This window comes from Odontesthes bonariensis, chromosome 2, assembly GCF_027942865.1.
Source record: "Odontesthes bonariensis isolate fOdoBon6 chromosome 2, fOdoBon6.hap1, whole genome shotgun sequence".
Lineage (NCBI taxonomy): Eukaryota > Metazoa > Chordata > Actinopteri > Atheriniformes > Atherinopsidae > Odontesthes > Odontesthes bonariensis.
Window position 1 is genome coordinate 32,460,125 of NC_134507.1, and position 11,960 is coordinate 32,472,084.

General features: G+C 42.4%; 2 protein-coding genes across 2 annotated transcripts; one reads left to right on the forward strand and one right to left on the reverse strand.

Moving 5' to 3' along the window:
- Nucleotides 1–1,921: 1,921 nt before the first annotated feature.
- Nucleotides 1,922–3,610, reverse strand: LOC142387579 (tripartite motif-containing protein 16-like). The gene has a single exon (XM_075472649.1). The coding sequence runs from the start codon at nt 3,608–3,610 to the stop codon at nt 1,922–1,924; it is 1,689 nt and encodes a 562-aa protein (XP_075328764.1).
- A 6,339-nt stretch (nt 3,611–9,949) lies between these two features.
- LOC142387595 (tripartite motif-containing protein 16-like) lies at nt 9,950–11,638 on the forward strand. The gene has a single exon (XM_075472650.1). It carries the CDS (start codon nt 9,950–9,952, stop codon nt 11,636–11,638), a length of 1,689 nt encoding a protein of 562 aa, XP_075328765.1.
- Nucleotides 11,639–11,960: the final 322 nt, after the last annotated feature.

Below are 11,960 nucleotides of genomic sequence, written 5' to 3' on the forward strand. Positions count from 1 at the left end.
GACGGGAATGTTACCATCCATCCCCCATGTTTTCAGACATTAACTCAAGCCCAAACTTGGACAAACTCCTTCACCACAGCAATGACGCTACATCCTCAGGAGGAACATTAAAAACAACCATTTCTAATAATCTAACAATTTCTATCTAAACTAAAAATAATTTTAGGGATTTTAATCTCATTCTCAATCGTGACAGGAGTGTCATCAGATGAATGAGATCAGCTCAGTCATGAAAACACAGTTTAAACTATATACAGTCTGTGGTTTACACAAGCCTCAGTGAAAATAAATACAATTATCATGGGTGCCAATGCCAAAGGCATCAAGGCACACATATTACAATGTGCATACTTATTGTTCTCCCGTTTCCGTCACGAATTTCGGCAAGGAACTACTCCCTCAAAGTTGATCCGACCGGGATAAAAAGCATATCCCCACATGTCCACCGATAGGGACTGGAGTGCTATGACTTTTCTCTCTCATTACTCAAACAGATTCCCGAAAATTGGGAAATACTGTGAATTTTGCCCCATTGGAAATGCATTAGAATTCATATATAATGGGACAAAGGTAGCCCTATTTGGAGGCCTCACAACTCAGCCGTAGTTAATCATAGAGACATCATTCAAAGTTTAAATAGGACAGGAAAGACCCGGCTTTAACTGAACTAAATGGTTTGTTGATATATTTTATAGCTTTGACATAATGGCAGTTTAATATTTAGGAAAAATCAGGACTTCTCTCACTCTGCTGTCCTGGGGCCTCACACTCTATCTTGACAAGCTCAAAATTAATACCTAAACAATTCAAACAAACTTCTCTCACATCCAAAATGTCTGCTGCACCTAGACAAATTATACTTCAAAATGTAGGTATTTTTGTCCTCTTTCACCCAATGTACCTGTCATTGTGCTTGGCCTCACGGTTTTCTCTCAAATGACCTCCGAGCGGAGAGAACGACCACTCGGGCTGCCATTGACGGCCATTATAGCCAGGTAAACTCATCTCCTTATCAAATCAATGTGAAGGCTGTTTTTAAAACTGGCAATAAAAAAATACCATACATAGGAGCAGAATAAAACTTACACCAGTGGCTTCTGCCGTCCCTTCTGGCACTCTCCTCTTACCCACTCTGATCACACAGCTGATATTCCTTCTGAGGGCACAGCCAAGATGGCTGACCTGTTATAACAGGTTTATGCCAGCCACTGTGTCATGTCTGCTCCCAATACAACATGACTATAACATGACAGCGTCTGTCTCTCAGCGGGCAGAAGCTCCATTGGCACCCATCAAAACTTCTTCAGAAATTTTCTTGTTCATAATGTCCCTGCTGTTTTTTCTAATGAGTCATATACAAATAGTTCCTCACTTTTAAAGAATAAATGTCAGAACAATAAAATGGTATTTCTTATAAAAACTTTAATTTGCTCTCACAATAAACATGATAACTGATCTCCTGATCCTAGAAATGAATTTCTGAACACCTCATAACAGACTTTATCATTTCTTGGTTGATTTAGAAAACAACAAAAACATTTGATCTCTGAAACAAATCAAATTGTAAGTCCAGAATTATTTTTACATTTGCAAAGTGATGAATTGAAAAGAATCTGTAATAAAGGAAGGTCTGTTGATTTCTATGTTCTGCTCCATGATGTGGAAGAGAAACAACAACAAAAAAATACATCAACACAAGGATCCAACTGATATGTATAGCTCAGAGAAGTTAATATTTTAGAGAATCTATCTCTATTTAGAGAATAGAGAAATATTTCTGTGAATCAAACTTATCAATAGCAGTGATATCCTCCATGGCTGCACAGACACAGGAAAAAGCAGCAAATAAACAACATCAAATAAACAACAGAACAGCAGTGCAGATACATCACAGCAATGAACTCCCAGCAACAAAATACCTTTAATTCACTTCACAAAACTCAGCTGTGTCTCCTGTATCATAAACATAAACTCCAGCATAGAGAGGCTGAGTGAATGTGGTCTGGACTCTGTGGAGGAGAGTGATGGTTTCAGAGACGCTGTAGAAGCACAGAACACCTGCTCTGTGATCCAGGTACACTCCTACTCTGGAGGACTGAGGACCTGAGATGGAGGTTTTCATGTTGTTGAACCAAAGTTCACAACTGTTTTGATAACAATCTAATGCCCAAGATTTGTCATTAAATCCAAATCCACCTTCATCCCCTGGTCTGCTGATGTTCTTGTATGCGACTGCTACATCAGCTCCTCCCCCTCTCATCTCCACCTCCCAGTAACAACGTCCAGTCAGACTCTCTCTGCTCAAAACCTGAAACCGATCTCTGAATCTGTCTGGATGATCAGAGTAAGACTGAGGTTGTGTCATTAATGTCACTTTTCTGTTCCCCTCTGACAGTAACAGACATGTGTTTGCTGTGTTTGGATCCAGTGTGATTTCACATGAATATTTTAAGAAGTCAGCTCTGCTCTTTGGTTCTGGTTCTGGTTCTGGTTCTGGCAGTAAAAGATCCACATCAGTGACTCTCATTGAGCTGTTTGTCCATTCCTCTCTCAGGATGTCCTGTAGTTTATCTCTGAGCTCTGACACAGCTGCTGTCACATCCTCAAAGTGCCTCAGAGGACGGATATTGATGCTGGGTGAGTGTGTAGACTCACTGAGTGCTGACACTGAGGGGTAGTTGTGCAGAAACTGGCTGTGATCCTCTGTGTGTGAGAGCTGCTTCAGCTCAGCATCTTTCCTCTTCAGCTCAGTGATCTCCTGCTCCAGCTTCTCCTGAAGCTCTTTGACTCGACTCACTTCAGCTTCCTCCTGGGATCTGATCTGCTGCTTCACATCAGAGCTTCTTTTCTGGATGAGACGGATCAGCTCAGTGAAGATCTTCTGGCTGTCCTCCACTGTTTTATCAGCAGACTGATTGATGGCCTCCACCTCCTGCTGAAGCAGCTTCACATCTTTCTCTCTGTCCTGGATTCTCTGCTGGATCTGTTGTCGACTCCCCTCCAGCTCTCTCTGCCTCTCAGTCCTTTCTGCTGCAGCTGACACTGTGTCGTGGCCTTTATGTTCATCCACAGAGCAGAGATAACAGATAGACTTCTGATCAGTACGGCAGAACATCTTCATCACCTCATCATGAACAGAGCAGATGTTCTCCTGGAGCTTCTTGGAGGGCTCCACCAGCTTGTGTTTCCTGAATGGAGCCACATCATAATGAGGCTGAAGGTGTTCCTCACAGTAAGAGGCCAGACAGAATAAACAGGACTTGATGGCTTTCAGCTTTCTTCCAGAGCAGAAATCACAGGCCACATCTTCAGCTCCAGCATAGCAGTGATCAGCAGGAGCAGCTTGGAGTCCAGTCTTCTTCAGCTGCTCCACTAAATCAGCTAACATGGTGCTTTTCTCCAGAATAGGCCTTGGTGTGAAAGTATTCATGCATTGAGGGCAGCTGTGAATTCCCTTCTTATTCTTTCCATTCCAGTAGCCTTTAATACAGTTCATGCAGTAGCTGTGTCCACAGGGAATAGTCACCGGCTCCTTCAGCACATCCAGAAAGATCGAACAAGAGAAGCTTTCCAGGTCCAGTTTAACCATTTTCTTTGCTATTTCCTCCATTTGGCAGAGCAGTGTGTGACTCTCAGAGCAGAAACACCATCTGTGCTGTCTTACAAAACAAATTCCACCTCCTTTTATTGCAGCTGATCTTCACTAAAGACCTCCTCTACTGTCACACAATGGTTTCACACATCCTCCCACCTTCAGATCAGTTTGGGGAGGGAACAAGGAAGTTTCCTTCTCTGAAAGGGACAGTGCTGGTTTCACCTCAATCCTGCAGTTAAATCAGGATTGTTCAAGGGTTTGTTGCATTATTCTTATTTGTTTTCTGTTGAAGGGAAAGATTCATTCATTAACCTTCCACTGAAAGTTGAACATGAAGAAAATCTGTTTTCTCTGCATCTATCAGACCAACATTGTTAGATACGTTTAGCAGGCAGCTGTACAGGAAATGTAAATGTTTCTGAATATTTTCATGCTTTTCATTTATATTTATATAATCAGCCCTGCTCTGCGGAGGTTGATATTTATAAATCATGATCTTGTGCTGAGAGGCTCACCTAAATCTTCTGACTGATGCATTCAAGTGCATGACATGAAACATGAACTGTCGTATGTAGGGCTGGGTAAAAAAATCGATTAAATCGATTTTGGATCGATTTCATTTAAAATTTGCATAATCGATTTGTAGGGCATGAGATCGATTTTTTTTTTTTTTTTTCTTTTTTTTCATGAATGATTTTTTTCATGAAGTTACTGGTTCCAATCCACACGGCTACGGTAAGAACCATGTGTTCCCCAGTCCAAGCAGTCATCAACCCACTAATTCTGGGCACCTGTAATTATACCTAGAACTAAGTTAGCTACCATAAAAGAAGTTCTCCCCCAAGTGGCTAAATCTAAAACTACACTAAAACCTACCTATAGGTGAGACTAAAATGGCTCCTACAAATGTATTTAATTAAGTAGGCTGTCACGTTGAATATAGTGTAAAATCTTACTAATACTTCTTTCCACTGGGTGGCTTCAGGTGTTACTAATATAATGTAACAATCTGTTAACACTGTCAAGCCACAGCCCTTTGAAATATTGATGTCAAAATGCAACATTTTGAGGTTAAATCCTGGCGCCAAGAGAAGCAGATGGAACCGATTCGGATCGAATCGAATCGAATCGAATCGTGATTAATCGATTTAAAGCCCTAAGAATCGAAATCGAATCGATCTAGGAACTTGGCGGTGATACCCAGCCCTAGTCGTATGTAGATGTAGATATTACTGATTAAAGGTTCCTTAAGACTGCATCAGACATGTTTTATCATCATCTATCTTTCGAGCTCTGTATACTGACTGACGTCTTCAGGTTGAGCCTGATAGAAACCCTCTTTGTCTCTTTGTCACTGTGTATAAAATAAGCTGCATCTTAAGATGGAGTTCCTTTGGTGTTCTGTCCACTCTTGTTCACACTGAAAACACAAACAACATAAACAGCAGAATAATGTGACGGTACTCTGACAACATCAGGGTCCAGCTGATGCCAAAAAAACCTGAACTCTAAACCACCGCAGGGATTTTAGTATATTTATAAGGAGTGGGAGATCATTTCAGAACTTCTATCTTTGATCAGTATCTGAAGCAGAAGATGTTTCACAGCTCAGATGGTTGAGGTTTGAAATGGAACTTGTGTGGGGACAGACAAAGGTGTAGAAGACAAAAAGTGGAGGTTCCAGGTGGTGATAGAAGATAAACAGCTGTACTCTGAGAAACATCTCTGCTAACGACTGTTTCTTTCAACTGAGGCTTCAGACAGATCACAAACTGACCTAAAGACTCCTGCATGATAATCACATCCATGCAGCCAAAGACCTGAATCAGTTGCACTGATCTGAAAGACAAAAGGACGCTGATGTCCCCATCCATCCCCCATGTTTTCAGACATTAACTCAACCCCAAAGTTGGACAAACTCCTTCAGCACAACAATGACTCCTCACGATGAACATTAAAAACAACCATTTCTAACAATCTAACAATTTCTTTCTAAACTATAAATAATTTTAGGGACTTTAATCTCATTCTCAACAGTGACAGTTAAGGAGTGTCATCAGATGAATGAGATCAGTTCAGTAATGAAAACCCAGTTTAAACTATATAGAATCAGTGGTTTACACAAGCCTCAGTGAAAATAAAGACAATTATTATGGGTGCCAATGCCAAAGTCATCAAGGCACACATATTTCTATTGTGCAAACTTATTATTCTCCTGTTTCCGTCAGGAATTTGGCAAAGAACTAGTCCCGCGCGGTCGGTCCGACCGGGATAAATAGCATATCCCAACGTGTCCACCGATAGGGATTAGTGTGCTATGACTTTTCTCTCTCATTACTCAAACAGATTCCCGGAAAATTGGGAAATACTATGAATTTTGGCCCATTGGAAATGCATTAAAATTCATATATAATGCAACAAAAGTAGCCTTATTTGGAGGCCTCATAACTCAGCCATAATTTATCATAGAGATATCATTCAAAGTTTAAACAGGCCAAGAAAGACTCAACTTTAATTGAACTAAGGGGTTTTTTGATATATTGTATAGCTTTGACACAATGGCAGTTTAAATTTTAGGAAAAATCAGGACTCCTCTCACTCTGCTGTCATGGGGTCTCACACTCTTCTTTGACAAGCTCAAAATGAATACCTAAACAATTCAAACAAACTTCTCTCACATCCAAAATTTCTGCTGTACCTAGACAAATTATACTTCAAAATGTAGGTATTTTTGTCCTCTTTCACCCAATGTTCCTTTATTGTGCTTGGCCTCACAGTTTCCCCTCAAATGACCTCTGAGAGCAGAGTAACGGTAGGCGTCCACTATTCCGGCACGTCAAGCCGTATCCAACGCATTCAATTCATTTTCAATGAAATCCGGCCGATCGTTGTCGCCATGCTCGCAAAGCATGCTGGGATTCCGGCACGGCGAGCGGCGGACCCGCTGCACGTCAAAAAGTTGGGCTTGGCCGGACTCTATGCAAATTTGCCACGGCAGACGGAGTGCGTTATCCAATGACAGTAGATCATGTGATCTCCTGTGTCGCAGCAGCACAATAGCAGCTCTCCTCGCTCGCAGATCCGGATCCATGGTACAATATGAAATAATGTTCCATTGGTGACAATTCATACACATTAATTTCCCTCCAAAACTCAAATTTTTAGAGGGAGAAACTTTGGTTGGTTAAAATCACAAGTTATTTACTTTCCCTCGGAGCCATACACGCCCCACACACCCACTGTAGTAGCAACACGGCGACAACTAGGCATCCAATCCGGCGAGTTACGTTGACGTGCCGGAATAGTGGACGGCTAGCCTAAGTATATGACATGAGACATGAACTCTCGTACAGCTGTTGGACTTCAGAAGAGGTAAAAAACCTGCAGAGTTGAGCTGTCTGAAAACTAAATCTGCCTCCTGTTAGATCGATTCTTTCAATGGCAGCTCTATAACAAGCCGGAGGAATCTCAAGTTAAATAAAGTGTTCATTGATAGTCACATGTCAAGCATATCAGCGCTGGGCTCAGTGGAACAGAGCTCCCGCAGGAAGTCTGTCAGACTGAGCCTCGATTTCCGGGTATCATTTGTATTTATAGCCTCATAGGTTGGACTCACACTCGACCGAGTATGATTGGACATGAGTAGGTTCAACATGCTTTGTCATATTCTCTGGATCAGCCAAACAATGTGTGTGTGTGAATCTGGCCTTGCTTTCCCAATTGTTTTGTCTTCACTTTAGGTCATCATGGAAAAGTACAGAGACTATTTCATTTATAATGTCTAAGAACAAAGCCAATTTTTACACAAGCTCGAAATTAATACCAAAATAACTCAAATAAACTTCTCTCACATCCAAAATGTCTGCTGCACCTAGACAAAATATACTTCACAATGTAGGTATTTTTGTCCTCTTTCACCAAATATTCCCCTCATTGTGCTTGGCCTCACGGTTTTCTCTCAAATGAACTCTGTTCATCTGTTTTAACAGGTTTATGCCAGCCACTGTGTTATGTCTACTCACAATACAACATGACAATAAAATGACAGCCTCTGTCTCTCAGCGGGTAGTAGCTTCATTGGCATCCATCAAAATTTCTACAGAAATTTTGTAGTTCTTTCTATCACTGCCCAGTTTGTGACCATATGTATATGGCAGAAACTTTTATCCAAAGCAACTTACAGGTAGGGTAAGGGGGTCTTTCCTAAGGACCCCAACTGGAGGTATTACCTTTCATGTAGGGGATTTGAGCCCAGGTCACCTACAATAAAGGAGGGAGGGACTGAATGGCTTTTAATATTGTGTGAGGCTGCGGCTACACGAAAACGTTTTTCACTGTAAACGATACTTTTTCTTATCGTTTCGCTGTCGCGGCCACACGGAGCCGACGTTCCCACTACCCCAAAACGATAGTTTTTGAAAACGGGTTCCAGAGTGGGAAAGTTTGAAAACGGCCTCGTTTCGTTTCCATTGTTACAGCTAAAACGTTTTTGCGTCAGTCACACGTTGACGCTGTGAGCCAATTTTAACACTTCTCTATTGTCTCACAGCGTGGCGTGACACAGTGGCGTGTGTACTGCATCGTTTCATCGTTTTCATCCATTTTCGTCTGGACCTGAGTCTTTACAGCAGCACGTTTCCGTGTGGTCGCAAGAATTTTCGTACCCGTTTTCAAAAAAAACCTCGTTTCGTTTTCGTGTAGCCGTAGCCTGAGTTACACCATCTTCTTTTGTCTGAACTACATGTATAAGCTTATACGCAGAGGGTCGTTACCGTCACATGTGTCACTGAATACCCACCAATCTGCATGTCGTTAGTGTCTTTATCACCTCCGAATTGTCTACCTGCCTGACAGAGTGAGTTTTGGTCACAGAATCCAAGGTGAGAATGATTGTCAAACTGCCTCTGGAGGAGAGACAATGCTGCATTGTAGGTGCTGGGAAGGTGAAACCTGAGACCACCTCCTCTGTTCAACAATGTTTTTCCCAGTTTTACATTGATTGGCTTCTTTGATTCCTCTCTCAAACTACCTGTCTTCTCTGTCTAGAATGTGGACATTACTGTCCTCCAAAGAGTGTCCCTTCTCCTTGAGATGAAGGTGCACTGCTGAGTCTTGACCTGAAGAGGTGGCTCTCCTGTGTTGTGCCATATGCTTGTGGAGCTGTTGTTTGGTCTCTCCTATAAAGAGGTCTGCACAGTCTTTGCTGCACTGCATACATGACACCACCCAGTTTGTGTTTGGGTGTTTAATCAGTCTCTGTCTGAGGGTGTTCTTGGGTTTACTGAAATTAGTTGTATGAACTCAGGTCAATGAGGCCTACAAGGCATTAATACTTGAAAGACACTTTAGGTAATATTTATGTATTACGGATTTAAAATAAACTAGGATGTTCTAGTGGCCAGAACACAGGCAGAGTTCAGTGTAAATGAACAGAACAGGAGCTTTGACCTCCTCTGCATCCCTGTGAGCAGGATGAAGGCGCCCTCTTGTGTTAGTTTTCAGATTTCAGCTTTGAAACTGCAGGGAGACATGAGAAAGCTTCACTGAGTCTTTGGCAGCTTCAACAACATGAGGAAAGAGAAGTTTAAATATGTGTAACATAACACTGTGTCAGTTTGTTCACAGGACTCACAACCTGTAACACTGATGCTGCTTTCAGGGAACTTCTTCCTTTTATTATTATTTTTTTGTAAACTTTAACTTATCAATAAGTGGCAGATTAAACAGCACAGTTACCTCTCCATCTGCAGCCTCCAAAGCCGACTGAAACTGAGGAGTCAGCTGGAAACTCCACCTTACTGTTACCTGCTCCACCCAAACTCGTACCTATGACGACCCTTAAACAATACGTGGAACAGAACAACGAGAGTTCATGTTTCATTTCATGCACTTGAATGCATCAGTCAGAAGATTTAGGTGAGCTTATCAGCAGAAGATTATGATTTATAAATATCAACCTCTGCAGATTGGAGCTGATTATATAAATATAAATGAAAAGCATGAAAATATTCAGAAACATTTACATTTCCTGTACAGCTGCCTGCTAAACGTATCTAACAATGTTGGTCTGATAGACAAAGAGAAAGAAAACAAATAAGAATAATGCAACAAGCCCTTGAACAATCCTGACTTTACTGCAGGATTGAGGTGAAACCAGCACTGTCCCTTTCAGTGAAGGAAACTTCCTTGTTCCCTCCCCAAACTGATCTGAAGGTGGGAGGATGTGTGAAACCATTGTGTGACAGTAGAGGAGCTCTTAAGTGAAGATCAGCTGCAATAAAAGGAGGTGGAATTTGTTTTGTAAGACAGCACAGACGGTGTTTCTGCTCTGAGAGTCACACACTGCTCTGCCAAATGGAGGAAATAGCAAAGAAAATGGTTAAACTGGACCTGGAAAGCTTCTCTTGTTCGATCTGTCTGGATGTGCTGAAGGAGCCGGTGACTATTCCCTGTGGACACAGCTACTGCATGAACTGTATTAAAGGCTACTGGAATGGAAAGAACAAGAAGGGAATTCACAGCTGCCCTCAATGCATGAATACTTTCACACCAAGACCTATTCTGGAGAAAAGCACCATGTTAGCTGATTTAGTGGAGCAGCTGAAGAAGACTGGACTCCAAGCTGCTCCTGCTGATCACTGCTATGCTGGAGCTGAAGATGTGGCCTGTGATTTCTGCTCTGGAAGAAAGCTGAAAGCCATCAAGTCCTGTTTATTCTGTCTGGCCTCTTACTGTGAGGAACACCTTCAGCCTCATTATGATGTGGCTCCATTCAGGAAACACAAGCTGGTGGAGCCCTCCAAGAAGCTCCAGGAGAACATCTGCTCTGTTCATGATGAGGTGATGAAGATGTTCTGCCGTACTGATCAGAAGTCTATCTGTTATCTCTGCTCTGTGGATGAACATAAAGGCCACGACACAGTGTCAGCTGCAGCAGAAAGGACTGAGAGGCAGAGAGAGCTGGAGGGGAGTCGACAACAGATCCAGCAGAGAATCCAGGACAGAGAGAAAGATGTGAAGCTGCTTCAGCAGGAGGTGGAGGCCATCAATCAGTCTGCTGATAAAACAGTGGAGCACAGCCAGAAGATCTTCACTGAGCTGATCCGTCTCATCCAGAAAAGAAGCTCTGATGTGAAGCAGCAGATCAGATCCCAGCAGGAAGCTGAAGGGAGTCGAGTCAAAGAGCTTCAGGAGAAGCTGGAGCAGGAGATCACTGAGCTGAAGAGGAAAGATGCTGAGCTGAAGCAGCTCTCACACACAGAGGATCACAGCCAGTTTCTGCACAACTACCCCTCAGTGTCAGCACTCAGTGAGTCTACACACTCACCCAGCATCAATATCTGTCCTCTGAGGCACTTTGAGGATGTGACAGCAGCTGTGTCAGAGCTCAGAGATAAACTACAGGACATCCTGAGAGAGGAATGGAAAAACAGCTTAATGAGAGTCACTGATGTGGATCTTTTACTGCCAGAACCAGAACCAGAACCAGAACCAAAGAGCAGAGCTGACTTCTTGAAATATTCATGTGAAATCACACTGGATCCAAACACAGCAAACACATATCTGTTACTGTCAGAGGGGAACAGAAAAGTGACATTAATGACACAACCTCAGTCTTACTCTAGTCATCCAGACAGAGTCAGAGATCGGTTTCAGGTCCTGAGCAGAGAGAGTCTGACTGGACGTTGTTACTGGGAGGTGGAGATGAGAGGGGGAGGAGCTGATGTAGCAGTCACATACAAGAACATCAGCAGAGCAGGGGATGAAGGTGGATTTGGATTTAATGACAAATCTTGGGCATTAGATTGTTACAAAAACCAGTATGAATTTTGGTACAACAACATGGGAACCTCCATCTCAGGTCCTCAGTCCTCCAGAGTAGGAGTGTACCTGGATCACAGAGCAGGTGTTCTGTCCTTCTACAGCGTCTCTGAAACCATGACTCTCCTCCACAGAGTCCAGACCACATTCACTCAGCCGCTCCACGCTGGAGTTAGATTTTGGGAATCTGGAGCCACAGCTGAGTTGTGTAAAGTGAAATAAATGTATTTAGTCAGTTTGTTGCTGAGAGTTCATTGCTGTGATGTCTCTGCGCTGCTGTTCTTTTTTTAATTTGCTGCTTTTTCCTGTGTCTGTGCAGCCATGGAGGATATCACTGCTAATGATGAGTTTGATTCATAGAAATATTTCTCCACTTGAAAATCCAAACTTCTCTGAGCTCTAAATATTAGTTGGATCCTTGTGTTGATGTATTTGTATGCTGTTGTTTCTGTTCCACTTCATGGAGTCAAACAGAGAAACCAGCAGACCTTCCTTTATCACAGATTATTTTCAAATCCCATCACTTTGTAAATGTGAAAATAAT

Excerpts from the sequence above, each read along its gene's own strand:
- LOC142387579 (XM_075472649.1), bottom strand. The coding sequence starts at position 3,610 with ATGGAGGAAATAGCAAAGAAAATGGTTAAACTGGACCTGGAAAGCTTC.
- LOC142387595 (XM_075472650.1), top strand. The coding sequence starts at position 9,950 with ATGGAGGAAATAGCAAAGAAAATGGTTAAACTGGACCTGGAAAGCTTC.